This window comes from Eumetopias jubatus, unplaced genomic scaffold (assembly GCF_037043125.1).
Source record: "Eumetopias jubatus isolate StellerSeaLion01/CBP00866 unplaced genomic scaffold, mEumJub1_p1.0 scaffold_7, whole genome shotgun sequence".
In the NCBI taxonomy this organism is placed as follows: Eukaryota; Metazoa; Chordata; class Mammalia; order Carnivora; family Otariidae; genus Eumetopias; species Eumetopias jubatus.
The window spans coordinates 122,619,122-122,645,650 of NW_028274813.1; the positions used below are offsets into that span (position 1 = coordinate 122,619,122).

A 26,529-nucleotide genomic window follows, 5' to 3' on the forward strand; every position below is an offset into this window, starting at 1 on the left:
CCTGCTCTGCAGGAAGCCTGCTTCTCCCTCACCCACTCCCCCTCTGTGTCTCTCTCTGTCAAATAAATAAATAAAATCTTAAAAAAAATAGATGAGAAAAAAAGAAAAAAGCTAATTCTTTTCAAGTTCTTTAAATCTTTTTGTACAGTATAAATATTCTATAATACCAATGCACACATATATACATATCTGTATATATGTATATAAAACACTTTGATCAAAAATATAGTTCAAGAAAATGGGTGAATTTTTGTTTCTGTTTTCAGACTAATCCTCACAGTCAAGATATAATTATACAGTCACTGGACAACCTTGATCTTGTTAGATTTGTAAGATAGAATAAAACTTCATTGTTTTTCTTCACAAAGAAATGATTATAGTCTGAAGTTTCAAAAGCAACACAGAAATAAGGAAGTAACAGCTCGACTAAGCCAGTTTTCCCAGTGACAAGAAGTAAAGGCTTTCAAGGGAGAGTTGGCTTTAGGGTTGCCTCACTGGGAGCCCGCACACTGCCTCGTGGCCAAGGCCCACCCGACCTGGGGAGCCGCACCCGCACCCCTGCTTCTTGGATGGCTGTGGGCTGCCACACGTCCCTGCACAGCCTCTCACCTTCTCTCCACCACTAGAGGCTCCAATAGACTTTCTCTTTTCCAAGGACACTTCCTTCGATCAAAGTGCCCTAAATTTGGAGGGCTGACTGGCCTGTAGCTCAGGCCACAGCCGCCCCAGGCACTGCCGAGCACGCCCGTTCGCTGGCCATGTTCTCCACCGCCTGCACTTGCTCACCCTGGTGCTCAGTCACCAAGACCACGTCCTCAGCCTCAGTCTGGCTGCCAGGTAGTTCAGTTGCTTTTGAAATACTGTTCTTGCAGCTGCTATTTATTTTCTTGAGAGCTAAAAAAAAAAAAAAAAAAAAAGTCTTGCAGCTTTATTTGTATAATATAATCTTGCCTGTAGATGAAATGTTTTTGTCTGGGTTAATAAGTCCTACATTTGCAACGGAAATGGATATTCTTGAAAATGATTTTTTTTTTTTTTTTTACTGAAAGCGGATTTATGAAGCTCTTGAAATTTAACTGTCACCTTGCTTGTCCTAAGTAATTTGCATAGGCCAAGATCCACAGTCTCCAGGCTTTTTTTCTAGTATAAGCACCTCTCAGACTTTCACCCACGTGAGTTCCAATAAAAATTTCACAAGTTTTTACTTTGAAATCAGCTGTTGAGGAAAAGGAGCTGGCGTGTGATCCATCAGCTGCTCCCACTGGGAGCACAGACAGTAAGCGCGGGGGCAGGTGAGAATATGCCACGGCTCCCGGAGCATCAGAGAAACCGGCAGAGGTGACCTCTGGGAGCTCAAGCCCTGGGAACCCTCGTTCCTGACCCTGGCACTGGATGTCATGGCTGTCTGGACAGTGCCCCTCACGCCTCCATATCAGAAACGGAAGAGAGCAAGCTGTGGCTGCCCACCAAGACGTCACAGCTCTTGATTCTGGCCCCTTCTATGATGCCAAATAACACAAGGAAGTGCCTGCCGCCATGAGCTCCTCTACCTTCTCGGGACTTCATAGGATTGCAGGTTAACAATAGTAAGACCTCACATTAGTCATGCTAAATAACGGGACCAAGTTAAGATATTAGATTGCTGTACAGAGTAAAATAGAGAGTAGAGCTTTTAGAGGCACCTGTTATTAAAATGTCCCTTTCTATCTATTATGAGCCTAAGCGGCTTTTGCTCTTTCATCAGGTTATCTGTGCCACGATAGCATTCGGAATGGGGATTGACAAACCCGACGTGCGGTTTGTGATCCACGCATCTCTCCCTAAGTCTGTGGAGGGTTACTACCAGGAATCCGGCAGAGCTGGGAGAGATGGGGAAATATCGCACTGCCTGCTCTTCTATACGTATCATGATGTGATCCGGCTGAAGAGACTCTTACGGAGTAAGCTAAGCCCGTCCTCTTCAGTCTCCTGAGGGAGTCTGCTCCTACCACTGTGGTGCTTTTGCTCCAGCTTTCTTTAAATGGTTATAAAAATATTACATGCTTGTCGTGTAAAACTCAAATGATACAGACGTGTGTATACAGACATGTACACGGCAGAAGATGTCCAAACCATGCCCTGCATACAGTCCTGCCCTAGGAAATAACTCCAGCTGTTGGCTTCCTGTGTATCCTTCCAGATCCAACCTGTGCATGCATCCTTGCTTGTAACACATGTAACACATGTTCCAAACATGCAGAAACATGCAGGTAGAATGGGAAAAATAACGAGCCCTCACACACCACCCAGTTAAGAAATAAAACCCCCCGTATATCCCTCTCCTTCCTCAGCCCTCCACTCCCCCATCAGAGAGAAGCAGTGTCTTGTACTTGGTGTTTACCCCTGCCAAATGCATATATTTTGCCATTTGTGCTGGGGATTATATTATATGCCTTTGTTAGGTACATATAGTTTGTTTTCAGTCTACACTAGGATGTAATTATGACTCCACTTGATACATGTAGTTCAGCTACAGGGAATTCCATGTCTGTTTATTTATTTTTTTAATAAAAGATTTTATTTACTTGTCCGAGAGAGAGAGAGCACAAGCAGGGGGAGCAGCAGGCAGAGGGAGAAGCAGGCTCCCTTGCTGAGCAAGGAGCCTGATGCGGGACCCAATCCCAGGACCCTGGGATCATGACCTGAGCCGAAGGCAGACGCTTCACCGACTGAGCCACCCAGGCGCCCTCCATGTCTGTTTAGCCAGTCCTCTTGGAATACATACCTAGATTGTTTATTGTTTTTCATGGTTATCAGCAGTGCAGTATTGAGCACCTTTTGCAGGTATCTTTGGGCATTTGGACAATTGTCTATATAGGATAAATGTCCAGACTTAGACTTGCCAGGTCAAAGTGAATACATATTTTAGAATCTTATTATGCCTTTTGCCCACTGTTCTACTAAGTTGTGATAGTTAAATACATTTCCTAAATAAATTTGCTATTTTGAGACCACTTTTGAATGGATCCTGCCAGAGATACTACACACGGGATATGACACTTACTGGGCACTGTGCCAAATATTGGGTCATCTTTTGTACCCATAACCCCTAGCTTTTGAGGTAGAGTTCATCTCATGGTAAAAAGGAACTTCATTAAGGTTTTGTAACTTGCCTCCAAGAGAGCATTGATGGGCAGCAGCTGTGGTAGGAGTGGGGGGCGGAGGGGGGGGAATACGGTGGTAGCAGTACTGACAGGTGACATTGCTTAGTACCTGCTGTATGCGCTGTCTTAACTGCTTATTATATCCCTTCATCACAACAGGCCCCCAGGTACCGCTGTTACTCTCATTTCACACAGGAGCACGGCAGCTGTAGAACCAGTAGGTGGTAGAGCCCTGATAGGGCCCAGGTCTATCCAGTGGACGCCTCGGTGGCTCAGTAGGTGGTAGAGCCCTAATGGGGCCCAAGTCTATCCAGTGGACGCCTCGGTGGCTCAGTAGGTGGTAGAGCCCTGATGGGGCCCAAGTCTATCCAGTGGACGCCTCGGTGGCTCAGTCAGTTAAGCATCTGCCTTCAGCTCAGGTCATGATCCCAGGTCCTCGGATCGAGTCCCACATCGGGCTCCTTGCTCAGCAGGGAGCCTGCTTCTCCCTCAGACCCTCCCCCCTCTCGTGCTCTCTTTCTCTCTCTCAAATAAATAAATAAAATCTTTTTAAAAAAATAAAAATGAGACTTTTAAACTTAGCGTGACCATTTGTGTTTTTAAACAGAACCTATATTAAGTTAGGCCCAAATAATTCAATAAGCATTTAAGTTTTAAATGCTTAGCAACATTTTGAAAAAAAGAATAGTCATAAACTAGAAAAAACCATTTTATTTTCATTCTTAACTAACCTCCATTGCTTACAAACAGAAAGTATGTGCATGTGATTCTCAAACCTTGAAATTGGATTAGACACTGCCACCCTTATTTCCTGTTTCACATGGATTTTCTGGAGGTACTTGTATTTATCACAACAACTGCCAAAAGTTCAGTTTCGCAGTGATGGCATTCGAAGGAGTGTAGCGCACCATGTCCTCAGACTGGCAGTTTGGGTGGCGTTCAAATATTGCTGTGTTTCCCTTAAAGTTAAAATACCCTGCCAACACCCCCGTGAGTTCACTGCAGCACCCCGGGGCTCCTTGGCACGCGGCTTTGGAACCACTGGCTTAACTACTTGGACCCCAGATACCCAGGGAGGTGCCTGGCCTGCTGCCGTAAGGGCCTGCTCTGCTGACTTCAGACGTCCAGCTAAGGACATGCTTGTCTGATAAATACAGCAAATTTGATTCAGATCTTCATCATTGGGACTCATGCAGATTTGAAAGTTTTTTTCAGCTACTCATTTATTCTTATAAAACTAAAAATTTGAGGGATAAACATAAGTACAAGGTTGGTCATGATATAGAATGATGTCATACTGATCTATAATGCTACTAGTAATTTTATTTCATTTAATATTTAAAGTTATATGAATCTATTCCAAATATTTCTGTGATATTTTCTTCTGTTTCCCTACTCTAATAAGTATTTTTACTTTGTTCTTTACCTCTTTTAGTGGAAAAAGATGGAAACCATCATACCAGAGAGACTCACTTCAATAATTTGTATAGTATGGTGCATTACTGTGAAAATATAACAGAATGCAGGAGAATACAGCTTTTGGCTTACTTTGGTGAAAATGGATTTAATCCTGATTTTTGTAAGAAATACCCAGATGTTTCTTGTGATAATTGCTGTAAAACAAAGGTAAAATAAGAAAGTTTTAAATTCCCTGTAATTCAGGAAATTGCCGAGACTTTATTTTAGCAAAGTTAGATACAAGTTAGGTTACCATAAATGGGCCCTCAGGGATTGAACCGGGGAAAGATGGCTTCCTCCCTATAGTAATTTGAAATAGAAACATTTAATAGTAATTCTGTGGAATAGCTTTTGAATTAGAAGCCTATAAAAAAAATATCCTGGACCTATCTAAAATATTGAGGTTATATGTGTGTACTATAAGGATGTTTTAGAAATATCATTAATCTGTAAATATCCAAAAACATCAACATGGGCAGGTAGCATATTTAGATTCCATCCCAGTATATATTTGAAGTTCTCATTCTGAAGAGTTATAATAACTGGTGTACTATGTGTTTGAATCAGGTCAGTAACATTATACTATAAATTGGTTATTTAAAAACTATAAAGAATTAATGGCAATAGCTTCTAGATGAATTTGCTATCATCTGTCCTAAAAATAACCGTGAGAAGTTGTTAAAGTCAATCATCAGGTACTTAATTTTACCTTTCCTGGTAATTCTGTTTTAATGTCTCCGTACTTTACAGTTTACAGAGCATTTTCACATTTGATACATTATTTGAAATGCCTGTGCGAGGTGCCGGGGACTCACAGACGAGCATGTTATGGGCCAGTTCATAGACGGGAGGGGGACAGACACACCCGTATTCACATGATTGTAATGATGCTGTGTGATAAGCAGTCACAAAGATCGGCGGCACTAGCCAGCGCAGAGGGTGGGGTCTGCGGATTCACGGCCGTTTCCACCCCCCACGCCCTGCCCTGCAGACGTTACCGATCAGTGTCAGTTCTTGTTTAACAAATATTTGAGTGCCTGCTCTGTGGCAGGCACTGTTCTAGGAGATTGACATGCATCACTGAACAACAACAACAAAAAAGATCCCTGCCCTTGCGGGGCTTACGTTGTGGCCGCGGGAGGCTGAGTACGGACAGTGTAAGGGTACGTGAAGCTCAGCAGTGTGGGAGCCAGGAGTAGTGGGTGGGATGCAAGCTACAGAATCAGGTGCGGTGGCCCAGGGAAGTCTTACCACAGAGATGCAGCCAGCCTGAGCAGGGGACACCTGAAAAGGGAGTTAGCTGAGCAGCTCCCTGGACATGGGCATTCTTGGCCCCCAGGTGTGGGGGCCATGCCTGGGCACATGACGGATAGCAAAGGGAGCGCGTGTAGCTGAGCAGGGCTAAGAGTCAGTCGCAGGGAAAGAGATGATGGGCCAGAGCCGCAGCTGGAGGGGTGGTGTGACTGACCCTCAGCCAAAATGCCTCGGGACGGCCATTAGGCAGGGCAGATCGGTTCGGTTTGGGGTGTTTTGAGTTAGATGTATCTGTTAGATTCAGAATTTCTGAAAAGAGGCTCGTGGTACCTGCCAATTTGGGAGTGGTTGGCGTACAGATGGTATTCAGAGCCATAAGAGCAGCTGAAATCTTCAGGGGTATAAGGTTAGCCCACAGAGAAGAAAACCAAACCACCGAGTCCGGGGACATTAAGAGTTTAAGGAGAAGAGGGGGGACTAGAGAAGGAGAGCAAGAAAGAGAATTAGCAGGGTAAGAGGAAAAGCCCGAATCCGTACCGAAAGCATCCCAGGGAGGAGGGAGTGCTTCCGCTAAGCCAGGTGGGAAGGCACTGAGAAGACGCCGCTGGCTTTCACGCCCCAGGAGTCCCTGCGGCTGGATGGGTTTGACAGTTTCCGCAGAGTGGGGCAAACCTGGAGGCGACGAATACAGAGAACTCTTTCAAGTTTTGCTTCAAGGAGGATCAGAGAAATGAAACAGCCACTGGCAGGGAAGTGGATTCGGGAGAAGACAGGAGAAGTGACTTCTGTCTGGGCTGATAGGAACGTACCTGCAGAGGATGAAAAGCTGATGTGTAAGGAGAGGGGAGAACCACTGAAGCAATGCCCTTGAATAGGTTGGGCGGGGGGGGGGGGCGGGATCTAGTGTGCAAGTCCAGAGATTGGCTTCAGGCAGGAACCAAGAGATTTCATCTGTAAGAGCAGCAGGAGGGAGAAGACCGTGTGGGGCGTTTGCTGGTGACAGATGTTGTGAGGGAAGTTTGTGAAAGCTCTCGTGGTTGCTTCAGTTTTCTCAGTGAAGTCGCAGGCCAGGTTGTCAGCTGACAGGATAAGAGAGGGGATCGAAGAGAAAGGAGTAAGTGAAGTAGTCCCGTCACCTAGGACAACGGTCAGCAAACTCTATCTTAAAGTTAGGCTTTGTGGGCCTTGGACTCACAGGCTCTGTCACAAGTACTCAACTCTGCTCTTTTAGCCCAAGAGCAGACATAATAAACAATAAATAAATCGATTTTCCATGGCTGTGTTCCAATAAAATTTGATGTGCGGAAACAGGCGTCCAGCTCATGGGCCACAGTGTGCTGACTCCTGTTCTAGAACAGAGGAGTGCGACTCAAGGATGTGTGATGATGACCGGGCCGCGTAAAGGGTCCGCTTGAGGTTTGTGGCCATGTGTTGAAAGTGCAGACCTTCCACGTGGTTGCATGTGTTTCTCCAGCCAAGGTCAGCTACCGAGGTTGAGGCACAGAATGGTGAAGAGTTGGATCTAGTGTGTGTCGTCAGCGAATGGGATGAATTGACCTGAGGGCAAAGGAGCTGAGGGTACATGAGTGGTAGTACTGTAATGAGGGGCTATGGAATTTAAGCTGAGTTAGGGGAGCCTCCGAGGATGGAAAGGAGTAGATAGTCAGGCTCGGTGGGCTGTTGGAATCAGAATATACTAGATGGCGTGAGGTGGCTGTCAGAGAATGAAGGGGTTGCTGATTTTAGTGAGGCCAAGGTCATAGGCGCGACCAAGGGAGTGAGCGGCTGGAATACGTGGAAGCTGGGGTCAGTGGGGCAGAGGAGCTCAAGATGGCAGAGGCCAAGATGGGAGGACCATCTGTCTGCTGGGTCGCCAAGAATTAAGGCAGGAATGACGTTGGAGAGACTGACAGAGCACTGTTTCGCGATGGGTCTAGATAGAGCCTGAGAATCACTACTAACTGTTAGAATGAGACAAGAAACCTTGAGGTTTGTCTTGAGGTCGTGAGATTGTGGCAGAGGAACAAGGGTTAGAAGGTGAGGAGGCTGCATGGACAGAGGCCAGAAGCATGATGCTGCTTTTGAGAACAATGGCTGGTTAGTGTTGCTAATTTGGAGATCTAGGATGGATGAAAGCAGACAGACCATACAGGAAAGGGGGCTTTAAAAAGTAGGCCGAGTTTGGAGACCAGTGAGGAGATGGAGAAAGGGAACTGACAGGAGATCATTAAAAGGGTTCACTATGACACCAAAGCCCCAAAGGCGATCAGAACTCACACATTTGCATGGTTGGACAGTGTTTTTGATCCCAAAAATCACCGCCCAAGTGACAGAGCACTGTTCTAGAGGGTATGAAGTGTTTGAAAAGGAGCAGAGGGTACTCCTACCCACAGCATGCTGAGAGGTGTGTCTGCAACCCAGTAATAACATAGACGTCGTAGAGGGCTAATGTCCTGGACACAAGCTGAACGTAAGAGCTTAGAGAAGAAAGAATATTTGAAATTTGGGTTTGGATCTTGGTTTTGGTGTGGAAATGGTTTGTTACGAGACTACCACAGTATGAAACCCTAGCAATCTAAGTATCATCTTAATTACAGCAGAAGGTAATCTCTTTTTACTCATAGGATTATAAGACAAGAGATGTGACTGATGATGTGAAAAATATTGTCAGATTTGTTCAAGAACATAGTTCATTGCAAGGAACAAGAAATAAAAACCATACAGGTCCTTCCGGGAGATTTACTATGAATATGCTGGTCGACATTTTCTTGGGTAAGTTATCTTTTTTATTGTTTGAGTTATAGCAATTAAAATTGAACATCTAGGGGCACCTGGGCGGGCTCAGTTGGTTAAGCGTCGGCCTTTGGCTCAGGTCATGATCCCAGCGCGCCCTGGGATCGAGTCCCGCATTGGGCTCCCTGCTCGGCAGGGAGCCTGCTTCTCCCTCTACCTCTCCCTCTGTGTGCTCGCTTGCGTAGGTGCGCACTCTCTCTCTCTCGCTCTCAAATAAATAAATAAATATTTTTAAAAATAAAATTGAACGTCTAAAGAATTCATCACAAGTACATAGAAAAAATCTCTCTTGTCTGTCTTATAGAAATTAAAGATTTCAGAATAAAACTTTCTCGAGTAATGAAAGAAAATCAACTTTATTGAATTACACCAATTATTTATATAGAATTTATATGTTACTAAGGTGAGGTTTTCACATTCAGAAAAGCAAATAATAGGGCAAAATGGGTGAAGGGGATGAAGAGGTACAGACTTCCAGTTATAAAATGAGTATGTCATGGGAATGAGAAGTACAGGATAGGAAATGTCATCAGTGACGTTGTAATAACGTGACTACACCTATCATGCTGAGCGTAGTGTAGTGTATAGGATTGTTGAATCACTATGTTGTACACCGGAAACTGATAAAATATTGTATGTCAACTCTACGATAATAAAGATAATAGTAATAATAATAAATACACAGAAGTTATTATAGCATATACAATTTCATCTGAATTAGTGGAATATAACTTCCTTGGAGAATTACCTGTTGAGTGACTTCCAGTTCCGGATGGCAGCCTGGGTAAAAGCATGTCTTGTAAAAAGGGGTTTGAGACCCTATTAAAATAATAGGAAATAAAATGGGGGTTCAATTCATTAGGGCATGGAGAACCAGGGAGAGACCATCATCAGATTCAAGATTTTTCAAATCTTTTAGGAAATGGATCGACGCATGGTGACATCTGGAATGAAATAACAATAAGCCACCTGCAAAACGAATGTAGAGGCGAGTGTCGTAGAAGAGGGGGGACTATGGACCAGGCAGAGCTCCACTGATCAGGAGGCCTCAGACTGAGTCTGCGGGTCCAAGGGGGTGGGAGTGAAAGCAGAGGAGCCAGAAATGGGGAAAGAACTGCATCAAATGCCAGCCTGGAATTGATTCTAGAACAGAAATAAATGGCCTAAGGAATAGAAAGGCAGCTGAGTTAGGGGCCAGAGCCCCTAAGTGGCATTTGGGGACCACCCAGTCCACCCACTTGCCCAAAAGCAAACCTGGATATTCCCATTCAGGGGAAGAATTTGAGGGGAAAGAGATATAAAATAACAGAGGAAGGGTGCCTGAGTGGCTCAATCAGTTAATCATCTTTGCTCTTGGGTTTTGGCTCAGGTTATGAACTCAGGGTCATGAGATCAAGCCCTGTATCGGGCTCCACACTCAGTGGGGAGTCTGCTTGAGATTCTCTCTCCCTCTGCCCCTCCCCCCGGGCGCTCACGCTTCTCTCTCAAATAAGTAAATAAAATCTTTAAAAAAAAAATTTTTTTTTAAATAACAGAGGAAATCCACCTCAAAAGTTTAACCTGATCCCTGAAGGTAAATACAACTGGGCAATCAGAGAAACCAAGTAAGTTTTTGACCCTGAGGATAGAGAGAATTTAGAAAATAAGCAGTAGCGTTAGGGAGAATGGAGGAGAAACTCCTAATTTAGAATCTTCACAAAGACTTAAGTAATAATAGAATGTTATGGAAAAGAAACAAAGAGAAAGAGCTGTTAAAAGTTTTAGTTATTTTTTGGGACGCCTGGGTGGCATCTGCCTTCAGCTCAGGTCATGATCCCAGGGTTCTGGGATCGAGTCCCACATCAGGCTCCCTGCTCAGCAGGGAGGCTGCTTCTCCCTCTCCCTCTTGTCTGCCGCTCCCCCGCTTGTGCTCTCTTTCTCTCTCTGACAAATAAATAAAACCTTAAAAAAAATAAAAAACTAAAAAATTAAATTTATTTTTTAATTTTTTATTTTTAAGTAATCTGTACATCCAACATGGGGCTCAAACTCACAACCCCAAGATCAAGAGTCACAGGCTCCTCCAGCTGAGCCAGCCAGGCATTCCAAGAGCTGCTAAAAAATTTTAAATGATTGACAAAGTAAATTTAGTGGAAATGTTGAAAGATAAAGTCAAGAAAATTTTCTGAGACCTGAGCAAAAAGATATATGGAAAATATGAGAGAAAAAATATAGATCAAGTCTTAAGAGATGGGAAATCTGACAAAATTTTTGATGGAGTTATCAAATCAGTGATACAAGAAAATTGCCCTGAGTGAAAGAGAAAAAAGCCTTCAGATTAAAATGTTCACTCAATGCCAAAGGAGATGCTTTATAAGATTTGAGAATACCAAGAATAAATTGACGTTGGGGAGGAAAAACTTTTCCTCCATCCTGTTAGATTTAGTGGTTGGGGACCTGTGAATTAAACTGACAAAAGACAGATTTCATCACAGTGTGACTCAAAGGGCCAGTTAAAATTGGGGCTTGTATACCATCTTAATAGCAGAAAGGGAGGGGGAGAAGAACACTTACAGAAAAACAAATGATTTTTTGGAAAGATAAGTGGGCCCTTAGGAGAATAGATGAGAGGGAGATAGAATAGTTTTGTGACAGTGTTTAGGAGTGGCATGGAGACTTCTCATCTCCAGTGATAAGCATTAGTCGTCTTTGGTTGCTCCCAGGGAGAGAATTTATGACAGTTGAGTTTTGGGGCGGGCGGGGGGGGGTCTCTGCTTTTTTGCCGATAAGAGGTTTCAGGAACTCAAAAGCCTGCTCAAAATAATTTTTATGCCACAGGGGCATATTCTGGACCCCTTCAGAGATAATCCTGAAAACTTTGGAAAGAAAGAAACCAAAGCCAAACTGGTGATTAATATCAGCAACCCTAGAGGCTAGAAGGCAAAGAAAGTGAGTGCCCTCATTCTGATACCGTAACAGGGGAGCTGACCGACGGGTCCAGGGAAGAGAAAGCCCGGATCCACGGTGCAGTAAGCAGTCTGTGCAAATTGTAACAAAGTCAAGAAAAATAGGTCCCAAGCAACGTGAGAAGGAATAAGAAATGACATTTTTTGATGGCAGTAAAGAATATAAATGTTAACTCTCAACAGAAGGAGAAAGACATTTAGAAATTCCATGGGAAAGATTATACAAAGAGAGCCAAGGTCGAATGTAAAACAAAGGAAATTGTTACAGGATTTTGAGTAATTGATAAGATGTACAAAAAGCAGTCCAATTGTCTGGGTGCGGTAGACATTCTCCTGAGGGTTGCCCGGGAGTCAGGACCTTCTAAGTAGGGAAGGAAACTTGTCATAAACACTGCTGACAAGCTGCAACAGTTAGAGTCAACGCATAGACTGAAATACGTTTAGAGAACAGGACAGGGTGTGTTAATCTTGATGATGTAAAAATAAAAGTACAATAAATAAAAGGCTTGGGGTGCTCACAACCTCCTACGTAGAAGGTAGAGTAACCAGAAGTTCTGTCTGAAGTTACAAAATAGGGGCACCTGGGTGGAGTGTCTGCCTTTGGCTCAGGTCATGATCCCGGGGTCCTAGGATCGAGCCCTGTGTCAGGCTCCTTGTTCAGCAGGGAGCCTGCTTCTCCCTCCCCCTCTGCCTGCCGCTTCCGCTGCTTGTGTTCGCACGCTCTCTCTCGCTCTTTCTCTCTGTCAAATAAATAAAATCTAAAAAAAATAAATAAAAATTAAGTTGACAAAATAATCAATAGATTAAACAATATTATATAACTAGCCAAATTTGGGGCAAGGCGAAGTATAGGGAGTAGTCTAAATGAGATGAAGCCTCATCTTACGTAGTGGGGGGTCAGTAGGTAAGTGTCAGGCAGTAGCTCTGGCTAGTGGAATGACAGCAAGGGCTTAGGTTCCTTGTGGAGGTGGCCACCAGAAGAGCTGAAAACAAAAGCTATTTAAAACAGGACTGGGGGGGCGCCTGGGTGGCTCAGTTGGTTAAGCGACTGCCTTCGGCTCAGGTCGTGATCCTGGAGTCCCGGGATCGCGTCCCGCATCGGGCTCCCTGCTCGGCGGGGAGTCTGCTTCTCCCTCTGACCCTCTTCCCTCTCGTGCTCTCTATCTCTCATTCTCTCTCTCTCAAATAAATAAAATCTTTAAAAAAAAAAAAAGATTTAAAAAAAATAAAATAAAATAAAACAGGACCGGGGTGCCCAGCTGGCTCAGTCGGTTAGGCATCCGACTTTTGGCTTCCGTTCAGGTCATGATCTCGGTCCTGAGATGGGCTCGTGAGTTGGCTTGGGAGTCTTTCCTTCTTCCTCTCCCTCCCTCTCTGCCCCTCCCCCCGCCCTCCTCTGTGCCCTGTGTGTACGCGTGCTTTCTCTCTCTCAAGTAGATAAATAAAATCTTAAAAAAAAAAAAAATTACTGCCTTGGGGCGCCCAAATGGCTCAGTAGGAAAAGCACACTCTTTTATAATATATATATTTTTTTCTTTTAAGGTTTTATTTTATTTATTTGACAGAGAAGAGAGAGCACAAGCAGGGGGAGCGGCAGGCAGAGGGAGCAGCAGGCTCCCCGCGGAGCAGGCAGCCTGATGGGGGGACTCGATCCCAGGAGCCCGGGATCCTGACCTGAGCCGAAGGCAGACACTTAACCGACTGAGCCACCCAGGCGCCCCAGGAAGAGCACAACTCTTGATCTCAGAGTCATGAATTCAAGCCCCACATTGGGAGTAGAGATTACTAAAAATTAAAATGAAAAAAAATAAAATAAAACATGATTGCTTTCCAGAAGAGAGGAGGATGGGGGGAGGGAAGGGTGGGACAGAGGAATGTTGCTTTTCATCCTAAAGCTTTCTGTACTATATTTTATTTTTCCCATGTACATACCTTACTTTAATTTAAAAAACAGATAAAGCAATTAATAGGTGCATTTATTTTTTAAAACATTAATAACCTAGATTGGTGTAGGAATGGTTTACTCAGTTCCTCAACCATTCCTTCTGGGTCTGCTCTTTCCTCCAGACAAAAGCAACTTTTAGTGCTGGTCTTCCCTTTCTGGATTCTTTTTTCTTTTTTTCTTTTTTTTAAGATTTTATTTATTAGAGAGAGAACAGGGGGAGGGGCAGAGGACAGGGGGAGAATTTTATTTATTAGAGAGAGAGAGAGAGAGCACGAGCAGGGAGGGGGCAGAGGGAGAGGAAGCAGGCTCCCTGCTGAGCAAGGAGCCTGACGCAGTACTCGATCCCAGGACCCCAGGATCATGACCTGAGCCAAAGGCAGACACTTAAGGGACTGAGCCACCCGGGGCGTCCCTCCCTTTTTTTTAAGATAGTATTTATTAGAGAGAGAGAGACAGCATAAGCAGGGGGAGAGGGAGAGGGAGAAGCAGACTCCCTGCTAAGCCAGAGCCCGATGTGGGGCTGGATCCCGGGACTCCCCAGGACCCTGAGATCATCCCCTGAGCTGAAGTCAGACATTTAACTCACTGTGCCACTCAGGCGCCCCCCTTTCTGGATTTTTGCCTTTGAGTTTGGACCTCTTTTGGGAGTCAGAAGGAACAAGGGGTTGCAGATAAAATAACGTATTATAAGAGTGATATGTGATCACTCCACATTGCAGTGTGTAGAAAATACAAGTAACTCCAGAAAAAAATGCTAATATTTTAAGAAGTATTGGTTCACAATCACATATTTATCATATTGTACATATAATTTATATCATTTCTGTATAACAAGATACAAGCATTTCTTAATTTTTTTATTTTAAAGTCGTTTTTAGTAATTTATATTTTATCATATTGATGAGATGTATTTAAGTAGTCTTATTTAAGGACATATTTTTCTATTATACATAATGATGTGATAAATGGCCTTTTAAATATACCTTCAACTGCATCTCTGATTGCACCTTTCGTGTAGTTTCCTAGAAAGATTACTAAATCAAGCATTTTTCTGACATACCCAGTTTCTCATTAGCTCTTTCATGTTTTTAAGAAAATTGTGGTTCAGCTTTATTTTTTTAAGTTCATTTTATTTTTTTAGTAATCTCTGCAACCAGTGTGGGGCTCGAACTCAAACCAGGCCCCCCCGCCTTGTTTAATTTAAGTTTATTTATTTTTCCAGCTTACTTAGTTATCCCCAGTACTAGGGCTAGTCCTGTAATGTGATGTTTCAGGGATACAAACCACCAAAGGAAGGAAAACTTGAATCATGAGGCATATGTGACCAGAAGCCATCTGACATTTACACTAATGTAATTATTTGGAACTCTTAAAATAGAACTAAAGCTTTCCAGAGTAACTGTTAATTCTGATTATAATCAGCGTCACAAGGCTTCTTAAGTAGATTGCTATAATAAAGTTGTGTTTACAATGAAGACATTAATGATTACAGCAGATTGGATGTGAGACCAAAGATCCAGCCCAGTGTGGTGCTTTCAGCCAGTAGGAGGAGGAGGGAAGGACGCAGTCTCCGAGAGTGATGTATTTTTGTCTTACAGTCTATAAAGGCTTCCTCCCTGAGGGTCACAAAAAGTGTGGGCTTCAGTAATTGGACTGCACACGAGTAGTGCTTTCAGTATAGGACCAGATGTAGTATTTGTGAAAATGGTTGTCCAAATTTGTTTGTAACTAGATCAGTAGTGCACAGTTATCCTAATGTAGCACAGTGATATGAAGTGCTTAAAGTTTATGTCAACTCTCTCTTTGATTTCTCTGCTCTAATGTAATTTTATACGTTGTAAGTGCACCATCCTAAAATGATAGCCTTATTTTGCTGCTGGTTTTGGTCACTGCATGTTGTAAAAAGATGAGGAAAAGTACATAGAACCGTAGAAACTTCAGAGTTCTACTCACATATTCTCATTTTATGGAAATGGGTGTGTACTTGTGCTGTGGGTTTTCCTGTGGAACAGATTATCTACCCCATTTATCCAGACCTGTCCATAAATGACTTTTTCAGCCTCTCCTACTAGCGGCTTCTGACATACCTGCATTTACTAATCTAACTCCTTGGGCCTTCTTACCAGGGAGTAAGAAGGCAAAGATGCAGTCGGGGATATTTGGAAAGGGCTCTACTTACTCACGACACAATGCCGAGAGACTTTTTAAAAAATTGATACTTGACAAGATTTTGGATGAAGACTTATATATCAACGCCAATGACCAGCCGATTGCCTATGTAATGCTGGGAAATAAAGCCCAAACTGTACTAAATGGGCATTTAAAGGTATGAGGTTCTAAATGTTTATTTTAATTATCTTAATGTGAGTGGGCAAAAACATATTACTGCAAATTAGAGGGTATTCTCCAAAGCTTATGGATACTGCATTTGTATATACTGTCCTACATGAACGTACCCGGTTCCTCAATCTGGAAAGAGAGCTTAAAATCAAACCCAAGTAATGTAGCACCTGCCAAAGTAAATTCAGTCGGGTCGTCCGATCTCTGAATCATCATACATTCATTAGGTAAACATGTATCAAGAAGCTGTTCTGTGCCAGGCACTGGAGATGTAAAGATGAGAAATGCACAGCCCCGATTCCTAAGGGGCTTGCTATAGCTTACTTAGCATAACAGAAATACAAAAAAAAAAAAAAAAAAAAAAAAGCACACAAACGCAATTAAGAATTAAATGAAGCCTGTATTTGGATACAAGTGCGTGTGTACCCACACCTGTGATCACTTTCTCTCTCACAAAGGTAGACTTTATGGAAACGGAAAATTCCACCAGTGTGAAAAAACAGAAAGCGTTAGTGGCAAAGATGTCTCAGAGGGAAGAGGTGGTGAAGAAGTGTCTCGGAGAACTGACAGAAGTCTGCAAGTCTCTGGGGAAAGTTTTTGGTGTTCACTACTTTAATATTTTTAATACTGTCACTCTCAAGAAGCTTGCAGGTAGGTATGGGTGAATCTTCTGTTATGTGGCATGAATTAATAAGCCAAAAGTTAATCTTGCTAAGGAACTTTTTTAAGTGCATAGATCTAGCTCAGTTTATTTTCATTATTTGTATTTAATCTCTAAATTGAGAGCTCAAAGAAACAACTTGAACTTGAGATGAAATATGGTCTTTAGGATGTATACAGTGGGAGGTGTGGGTGGCTCAGTCGTTAAGTGTCTTCGGCTCAGGTCATGATCCCAGGGTCCTGGGATCGAGTCCGGCATCAGGCTCCCTGCTCAGTGGGGAGCCTGCTTCTCCCTCTGCCTGCCACTCCCCCAGCTTGTGCTTTCATTCTCTCTCTCTCTCTGACAAATAAAATCTTTTAAAAATAATAATAAGATACATAACAGTACTGTGTTGTTCGGACACACAGCATAGTTTTAATTTTATACTTCTCCCTCTAATGCCGGATGTTAGGATTTGGATAATTGTAACCTCTAATACCAGCTGTCACTCAGAGATTTTGTCTTCATTTTCCGCCTGCTTTATGATGTTTGGCTGTGTTAAGTACAAATGTCTTTGCAAGAAGGAGCTACGTTCCTTATGAAAAGACATTGTTTCATGCTTCTTTGAACCCAGACCTAGCACACTGCTTATCTTGAGTTAAGAAATACATGCTGACCTGAGTTATTTCCATAGCTTCTGACAGCTCAAACCAGAATCCTAACAGGAAAGCCCCTGGAAAATAAAATAAGTCCTTCACATAGTTGACTGATTAGTGTACATGTTACCTTCTACATTCCTCCTTCATGAAATCTCATGATGCATGCCTCCTCTCTGTTCTATTCCCATTCCTACCACCCTAGGTCATCACGGCGTCTCATCAACTCTGAGATGCTGTTTTCAGACACTGTTATTTTGTGGACTATTAAGAAAGAAAAAATTACGCTAATTAAACTGACACAGTGCTTTTATGGAAAGAATTGTTTCTGACTTATTTAAATACAGATTTTTATTGTATGTAATAACTGCATATATGAAAATCGCATAAAATCAAAGCAAGTTGATTTAGGTGCTTAGAGAAATTCATAGCCAAAGCCCGACTCTTGGGAATTATTTTTGGACTCGGCTGTCCGTGTCTTTCCCTCGTGTCATTGAGAACGATAGTGACACAGACTTTTTAGCACACTCCAGTCTTCTCCCCGGCATTTTAACCAAATCCCACGCCAGCTGCTCTGATACGATGGTGGCGTGTCCCCCGATGATGCCAGAAGGCGTCGGCAGGAGGCTGCACATCTCTCGGGGACGCAAATGTAACGCTGCTCCATCGGCTGCCGGCGTCCTTTTCGGGTCCCATAAGCACTTGGCTGTGGCTCGCAAGAAGTTAGGGAATTGTGGCCTTTTCCTCAAAGGCAGACATCGGCTTTATTCGTGCCAAATCCGTTCCCTGTGACCCTGAGCTTTTCTGCACCACGGTCATCTTTCCAGCACTCTCTCGGTCTCTTCCAGCAGACATTTCGTGTGGCAGCCGGGACAAGGCCTCGCGCGCCCAGGTGGCGGCGGCCGTTTGGCCAGCAGCCCCTGTCGGACGCATGCTGACCTCAGGAACGGCACAGCGTGGAAAGGCGTGTGTCTTCGAATTGAGGAAATACAGCATTTTGTTTCTAGGCTATTAGTGACTTCCCTACCTGGTCTCTAACTCCAGATATGAACAGGAGACACATTTTAATCTCCCACAGAGTCCTCTAAAACTCCAACAGCTTTTTCGAAGAGGGACAGATTTCTGCTTGCCTGTCCAACTTCATCTTCCTTAACCCTCCCTAAAGCTGCAGGTCTGTCCCACAGGTCTGTTCCTTTTCCTCTAAACATAGAAATGATGTGAAAATCACAAATTTGAGATTGGCCCTTTCTTTGCTCAAATAGTAGGAATTATCACTTCCTCATGCCCCAGAGCCGGACCCGGCCTCTGAAATGTGTCCGGATCGCTCTCCCGCCCAAGTCCAGTACCGAGCTGTCAGTTCACGGCATCTTTGCCTGCTCGCGCAGGGGCTCCCGCCAGGCTCCCAGTCTCCTCTCTCCCTGATAGCTCGTTTTCCACGCGACAGCCAGGGTGATCTTTAAAATGACAGGCTTGTCTGGCTGCAAGACTGATGGGCCATCTGTATGCAGAGGACTCTTAATGGCCCACTTGCTCAAGTCCAAATACTTGTTCCCCGCCCGCCCCCCCCCCCCCCAATAGGGAGACTGGAGGAAGCACGGGGCTGGGTTGGGGGCGGAGGGAGAACTCAGTGACAGCCCTTATGGAAGAGGATATCCATGTCTGGAGTGCTGGGGAGCAGTCGGAGCTGGGAAATACAAATGTGGGCGTTCTCCAAAAACAGGGAGCATCACTGTGGCAGCTAGACAAGTCTTTGTTGTGAGAACAGCAAGCGAGAGCAAAGTCTGGTTAAACTCTGAGGCGCGTAGCACAGGTACCTGCCTCCGGTCCCCCCCCCCCCCCCCCCCCGCGCCCTTCGCTCTCCACCCCCCCCCCCCCCCCCGCCCTGACTTACACACCTCTGCTGCTGGAATTGCTCGAGGGGCTCCTGTCCTCCAGGCCTGTTGGCTGCCTCTGTTAGCACTCACTGCCTTTTAGAAAATTGGCCCGTGTGCCTGGTGCCCTGCAGTGAGTTGGCACTTCATAGGCATGTGCTGAATGAGTGAATGAGTGTGAATTCAGTGGGTTTTCTATGGGTGGTAATTTAAATTCCTAATTTTATGCCCATGCACAGAATCTTTATCTTCTGATCCTGAGGTTTTGCTTCAAATTGATGGTGTTACTGAAGACAAACTGGAAAAATATGGTGCAGAAGTGATGGCAGTATTACAGAAATACTCTGAGTGGACATTGCCAGGTTCGGTACACAGCTAACTCTGTGTTTTCTAAAAGCCTGTTTGAATGTTAAGCAATGCATCTCACTGGATTAGAATTTTGTGGTTTCTGGGTTGTGTTAATGCTTCCTCCACCTTGTCACACTGACATTCAAGTGCAGAGCAGTCCCGGTGCTGTGCCAGGCACCTCTTAGAGGACACTGGCGCTTAGGCCCCCCTGGGGAACGCCCGTGACTGGACCTGCTGGTAGGACCCAGAGAAGGATCTTTGGGCCCAGGAGTTCCAATTCTGTTAAGGCAAGTGCCCAAGGACTCCCATCTCGACTCTGCTATCCTTGGCAGTCCACAAATACCCTCTTTGTGCTTGGTTTCCTTATCTGCGGGAGGAACATGTTATCTGACAAGCGTGTCTAAAGATAAAATGTAAGAGCAGAGTTTAAATGTTTTGGGAAAATGAATGTGCAGTTGGAATGCTAGATAATCATGGTTATCAGAAGGAATCTGCCCAAGGGCGCGCATCGTTAGCAGACAGCCCCAAGGGTTACGGTGGGCCGGTCATGTGGCCCCTCATTGTGAGCCTCCTCACTGAGCCATAGACAGCATTAACTTCGAGAAGATCGAGAGACAGATCTTGTAGGAGGTGTGAGTGACGTCCATGCCCTCCTCCCGCACATGGCCATGCAGTTAAGACACAATAGACAAGCCAAGTTCAATGTTTCTCCCGTTTCTGTAACAAACGGCGGGGGTTTCTTCCCAAGGCTGTTGGAAGAGGTAAGCAGAATGAGGAATGAGTGAGCGTTTCTTTCAAGTTTTGTCCCTCCTCTTCCGTTTTTTATCCATTAACAAAGTGCTGAAAAGTGGGGTTTTTATAAATTCCTCTATGTGGTAATTATTCCATTAAGAGCCTTGCTTTGAATATTGATAGGAACTTAACATTTGTTTAGTGTAGTAACTTGTTTGGAAGGGGATTTTTGCCCACATAAGACAGGCTGCTCTGTGGAAAGAGCCCACAGTGTGGTGATGATCGCTCCCACTTTACTGAGAGACAGACGCCGTGCCAAGAGCCTGGCCTGTTTTGTATCATTCAGTCCTCACAACACCCCATTTCGTAGCCTTTTTTTTGCCAAGCCCCACAGCTAGGATGACGGGCTGGCAGCTTTGCCAGAGCCTCACTGCCTCCCCGTGTGAACCAGCGCTGGGCGGACACGGGGTCCCATGGATTAGGGCCCTTCGGGTCGGGCAGTAGCAGAGCCCAAGGGGGAGCCAGACCAGCCCCAAAATACCTTCCTTTGAGAATGGAGCCGGGATCCCTGTTGACCCACAAGGAGGTTTCATGCTTTTTAGGTGCCTTAGGCTGCCAATACTCGTGGAAGTTACCACCTTCTTTGCAAACTAGCGCTTTCCTCCCGACCCGTTTCCTGCATGGTATGGGAAATGTTCCCAACCGGAACAAGAAGAAGCGTTTTTTGTGTTTGAAGAGCATGATAGGGTCTAGGGTTTTCTGGCATGCGTTTGCTACGTAGCCGTTGCTCAAACATGAAGTACAGAGCATAGTTTGTTATGTTTCTCTTATATTGGGCTTTTTTTTTTTTCCCAGCCTGTGTTAAATGATAAATAAAATTGTCTTTTATATAGCACTTGATACTTTTCAAAGAGCTTAGCAGGATTAACTGCCCAAGCGATAACAGGGACACAGACCATGTGCAACAGACACTTGATGTCTCTAGTTAACTTAAAGAGTTTCACAAATTTCTGGGGCGCCTGGCTGGCCCAGGCAGTGGAACATGTGACTCTGGGCCTCAGGTTTGTGAGTTCGAGCCCCACGTTGGGCATAGAGCTTACTTTATATATATCTCACCAGCTTCTTTAACAAATTCTGATCTCCTTACATTAAAAGTAAATTTCCGTTGAGGACTCTGGGGCTCTGACATAAAAGAAATCGTCCATTCTTGCGGAATTTTTGAACCCATGTGGCAGGAGGCCCCCAGGAAAGCAGCTGGGTATCAGCCCAACTGCACCCCTGCTGGTGTTCCTCCACGTGGACATTCACAGTGCGTGGGCCTCCACAGCATCAGGGACAAACGTCTGCGTTGTCCATTTGTAGCTGAGGACGGTTCCCCGCGGGGAAGCCCGGGCAGCCACAGAGGCATCAGAAGAAGCGGCGCGGAGGAGGTCGATGAGGGAACACCCGTATCTTCTCACTACTTTGCAAATAAAACGAAAAACGAAAGAAAGAGGAAGAGAATGCCAGCCTCCCAAAGGCCTAAGAGGAGGAAAACCAGCTTTGGTGGCTCCAAGACCAAAGGGTAGGTCCTGCCCCAGGGCTGCGAGGCGGCACCAAGTTCACTCACTGTTAAATGTTGCCTCTCTGGTGAATGGAGTAATGATTAAGACTGAATACAAAACAGAAACATTTTTCAGATTTTTTAAAATCTCTTACTCCTAAGTTATCATTCAAGTTGTCTACTTTGCCAAAATGGCTCCAGTTTTGAGGTTACCTTTGAAAAAAAAACTTTTTGTCTTTATAATTTCTCCTCTTCTTCTTCCTTTTTTTTTTTTTTTTTTAAAGATTTTCATTTATTTGACAGAGAGAGACACAGCGAGAGCGGGAACACAAGCAGGGGGAGTGGGAGAGGGAGAAGCAGGCTTCCCGCGGAGCAGGGAGCCCGATGCGGGGCTCGATCCCAGGACCCTGGGATCACGACCCGAGCCAAAGGCAGACGCCCAATGACTGAGCCACCCAGGTGGCTATAATTTCTCTCTTAAGGGACTTTTCCGCCTTTTGAGCCACCCAGGTGGCCTATAATTTCTCTTCTTAAGGGACTTTTCCGCCTAAAATGCTACAAATCCTGTACTAGCTGAGTAAACAAAGGGTTTTGTTTCTCCATTGCCTTTATGATTCCATCAGTACCTGCTACACTGCTTTCATTGGTGTGGCATCTCCAGGCCTCTGCCCCCAGGCCCTGCTCTGCTCCCTGCCCTTCCGTAAGACCTGGGAAAACCGACCTCCCAACCTGTGCAGGGTAGCAGAGAAGAGGAAACCAAAAGGTCCGTTAAGCCAGGCCTCCAGGGGCTGTGGCAATGTCTTCCACCTCCCCTCTCCCACATTTTCCTGGCCCCGGGGCTGGGATGCGGCACCTTTGGGGCACTCCCTGCACACCAGCGGGGACCGAGGCCCTGTCAGGTCCTGGCCGATGATCCGTGCAGTGTTCTTATGTCTTCATAATTGCACTGCCCTTGCCTTGTAGGTGAGCAAGGTCTGGCAGGGTCGGGACCATCCCGTCAGCCTGGAGAATGTGGCCCCCCGAGTAACCGCATAACCTAACAGAAATGCTTACAGGAAAAAGGAAGCAAGTCCCCAGTAAACTTTTGCAAGCTGTTGTGTTTTTTTGTTTTTTTTTTTGTTTTTTTTTGCAGTTTTTCTACCTCTTTTCCTTCTGGGTGATTAAAAAAAAAAATTGAGTGGGGGAAGAGAAAGGAAGGCAAATGTTACCAAATTGTCATTTTCTTGTTAAGCCCATAAACAAACATCTTGTATGTGCTAATCCTTCTGCCAGGGTACAGAAATTAAAGGCATTAGTAAATGTTAGTTTAATTCTGTGGTTTTTCATGCGCAAGTGACCAGCAGATGTTCTTCAGTGGGGACATTTTCTTATTTTCCTCATTTATTCCTCTGTTTTGGGAAATACTCATTTCCTCAGGAGCTCAGGGAGTAGAAGGAGAATTTAAAAGGCATCTGGGGGCGCCTGGTGGCTCAGATGGTTAAGCGTCTGCCTTCAGCTCAGGTCATGATCCCAGGGTCCTGGGATCGAGCCCCGCATCGGGCTCCTTGCTCAGAGGGAAGCCTGTTTCTCCCTCTCCTTCTTCTGCTCCCCCTGCTTGTGCTCTCTCGTTCTCTCTGTCAAATAAATAAATAAAATCTTAAAAAAGGGGGGGGGCGTCTGGTCCAGCCCCCCTTCCCCCCCCCCGGGGTTTATGATGAGGAAGCTGAGACCTGGCCTGGGAAAGGCTTGTGTGAGGCTTTTCCCAGCTGGGTCTCAATTTCCCAGCCCAGGTAGGACCGGCCTCTGGCTCACCCACGCCCACCCAGAGTGCTTTCATTTCTGCACGTTGCCCGTGGAGCTCCCTTACACATGACTGTGATCTTCCCATTCTTTCTTGTTCGAACAGAGCACGCCATATTTCAGTGTTCATTGCCCTTGGCTCCCTTTGCAGTTTTTCCAATTTCTGTTTGTAAGAGTGAAGCACCTCCCCCTGTGGGTTCGAGCCTAATCTAGGAAGAAGTAGTAAAACTCACACTTCCCCAAAAGCCAGTACTGATTTGAATGCTAGTTGTTAATTAACCTACGTGTTTACCATGGGATTCTCTTCTAATCCCTTCTGGCCCAAAACCAGGGAGTTTTGTAAATTTTTTTTTTTTTTTTTGACCCTCGGTAGCAGCCTCTTTGTGCACGTGCTGCATTCCCCTTGTCGCCGCTGAACCACTGTGACCGTGGCTTCTTCCGGGCTGCTCACCTGGCTGAGAGGCAGCCCCGGAATACCGTGGCTCTGTGCCAGAGACCTTAACTCCCCGCCCTACCTTTCGAGCTTTACATCTTCCGAATAACACACAATGAACCAGTTGTGTTCTGGGCTCTCAGAGTGGGCGTGAAATGGTTGGCCCGGGCACCAGAGACCGCTGTTGGCAGATTCGTTCTGTAAATCAACATAAACAGCAGGTTTTCACTCAGGGCTTAATTTCTCAGCAGGAAATCAGCGTAGGGAAATTTAAGGCTGCTTCTCTGGCTGGGTGCAGCAGATCTTTGCCAGTTCTGCAGTAAAACTGCCCTCAAGCAAGAGTTTAAAAATGTTAAAAAAGGCACTCCCCACCCCCACCCCCGGCCCAGCAGAATGCCTTAAGCGCAGATGGGTGGCCCTGAGACCCCGGCCTCTACATTCAGAGATGGGAGGCCGCTTGCAGGCCCTGATGTTACCGATTTAACTCTGGGCACAGACTCAGCCCCGTTACAAGCCATGGGGAATAACCCGAGCAGTTTGGAAAGGCTTCTCCCGTTATCCTTGTAAAATGCTAGCCCGGTGGCTCTTTTCTTTCGTTTCAATAGCGGAGAGAAAAAGAGCTGGTATCTTCAGGTTGGGGGCGGGGGGGGGGGCAGTGAGGTGCTGGCAGGACTTTGTAATAGGCTGTGGTGGGGCTTTTTGCCTGGTTTTAAAGGCAGCGAGTAGGAGAGGAGAGTGGGCAAGAGAGCGAGCTGCTGGCGACCCTGACAAGGTGCCAGACCCAGGCGCCTCCCCCGGGGGCCGCATCTGCCGCCCTCCCCCCTCCCGGCGCTGGGGCTGCTGACCTGGAGGAGTCTCCCCTCTGTGCTCTGCTGCCACCCCACTAGGCAGAAAGCAGGACCCCAGTTCCACTCAGCCACAAAGCTACCTTTCTCTGAGCTGGGCAAGCACCGTAACTCCACCGTGTCTATCGTCCGGGCATCTGGGACCTTAAATCAAGGTATTCTCCCTTCCTTGGGCAGAATAGATTGAGCACTGTGGATCTGGGCTCTGTTGTCCAGAGGGAGGGGTTTATCTCTCAGCCGTAATGGTGTGGGTGGGGAGCAGGCACAGGGGGTTGGTCTCAAGTCCTAAAATTAAGAAACAGTCCTTGCCATTTTAAGAAGACAAGTTGAGGACAGAATTGCGAGAAGGGCAGCAGTCCTTTATTCCTTGAATTGTAAAGGAAACTTCCAGGGGATTTATAGGCAGGAAATGCACAGAGACACAGAAGAGCAAGGAAAATCGCAGACTGATTATAGAGCTCTGCGCAGGTGGAGAGCAAGTTCACTTCTGATTTTATTTAACATTTTAATTCTCTTTTCTTTGTCACCTTTTAGGGGATCCACCGTGTGCAGAAAGACATCTTCTAAAAGTAAATCTTACAACATATTTGGACCCCATTCCTCTGTGCAGGGTTCTCAAGCAGCATCAGGAGCCACTAGAAAATTGGGGATTATGGCTCCACCACAGCCTATAAATAGACCGTTTCTTAAGCCTTCATATGCATTTTCATAACAACCAAATCTCAATGTACATAGATCTTATTTCTTGTTTGTCAGCATCTCACCATCTGTGAATATAAAGCTGCTAGTTTTGTTATACCATTTATAATTTTTACCCATAACTATTAATATTTGAATAAATGCTTGGGGTGACAGTTCTTATTTTTAAAATAAACATTTTCTTTTGAATAAGCATGATTTGCTGCCACTGCAAGCCTTGTGGCCGTCATTTCTCAGAACGTCTGAAGCAGCAGTTGAATCATCTCAGCGAGAGAAATTCTAAGCACGACATGAAACACAGAAGCCGCAGGAAGAGACATGCATGGGACATTGTGAAACTGTAAAACTCTGCAGAAGGTGACATAAACAAAATTAAAAGACAAATAACAGAGAAAAATATCTGACGAAGAACTAATATCCATAATACAGAGTACCTATATCAGTCATTTAGAAGAAAAGAAAACCAGCTCAGTAGAAAAATGAACAGAGGCTGTGACAGGCTCTTCCCAGAAGAAGAAGTACAAATGGCCCACAAATATGTGAAAAACGCACAGTCTCCCCAGTTACAAATATAAATTAGAACAATGAGATGCCATTCTTCTGCCACTTCAGTTGCCAACGCTGGATAATATCCCAAAATCTAGGGCCAACAAGAGAATGGTCAGACATTCTACTGGTGAGAATACAGGAGCTGTTTGTGGTTAATATTAGGGAGGCCTCACTTTTCAAGACTTTCCCCAGGTAGGCTGCTTGGCCAGAAAGTCTTAACGTGGGATTTTTGCACCTCTTTTTGGAGCTTTAGTGCCTCATTTTTGGAGACCTTTCGTTTCTTAGCTGTAAGTTATCTTGGTGACCTGTTTGGCGTCCCACTTCTCTCCTGGACCTTAGTCAGGAGAGTGGAGCACAGGAGGCCCTGCCTGGGCCGAAGGTCCTGAGGCGGGATGTGGCTAGAAGCCTTGTGGCCTCTGCCCAGAGGCTCAGTAGCGCTGTGGAGCCTGCACCCACCCCGAGGGCCAGCCCTCAGCTGCACACTGACTTCCTGCTCCCGTGACTGCCACCTGGGGCTTCGGGCTCCACACTGAACGGAGGAGACTGACCCAACAGG

The 26,529-nt window shown here is 45.3% G+C and overlaps 1 protein-coding gene across 4 annotated transcripts in view; it reads left to right on the forward strand.

Annotated features, from left to right (window-relative positions):
- Positions 1–25,619, forward strand: part of BLM (BLM RecQ like helicase) — a 90,677-nt gene extending 65,058 nt beyond the window's left edge. For 2 of the 4 annotated variants that reach the window (XM_028122157.2, XM_028122158.2), the window contains 8 exons: positions 1,745–1,940; positions 4,579–4,769; positions 8,480–8,627; positions 15,665–15,864; positions 16,337–16,529; positions 19,285–19,407; positions 21,488–21,689; positions 25,260–25,619. In XM_028122157.2, coding sequence (XP_027977958.1) covers positions 1,745–1,940; positions 4,579–4,769; positions 8,480–8,627; positions 15,665–15,864; positions 16,337–16,529; positions 19,285–19,407; positions 21,488–21,689; positions 25,260–25,437 — 1,431 coding nt within the window. In that variant the 3' untranslated portion in view covers positions 25,438–25,619. Of the gene's footprint in view, positions 1–1,744; positions 1,941–4,578; positions 4,770–8,479; positions 8,628–15,664; positions 15,865–16,336; positions 16,530–19,284; positions 19,408–21,487; positions 21,690–25,259 lie in introns of those variants that run through there. The other 2 variants (XM_028122159.2, XM_088024936.1) reach the window with 2 other exon arrangements.
- The last annotated feature ends 910 nt before the right edge of the window (positions 25,620–26,529 follow it).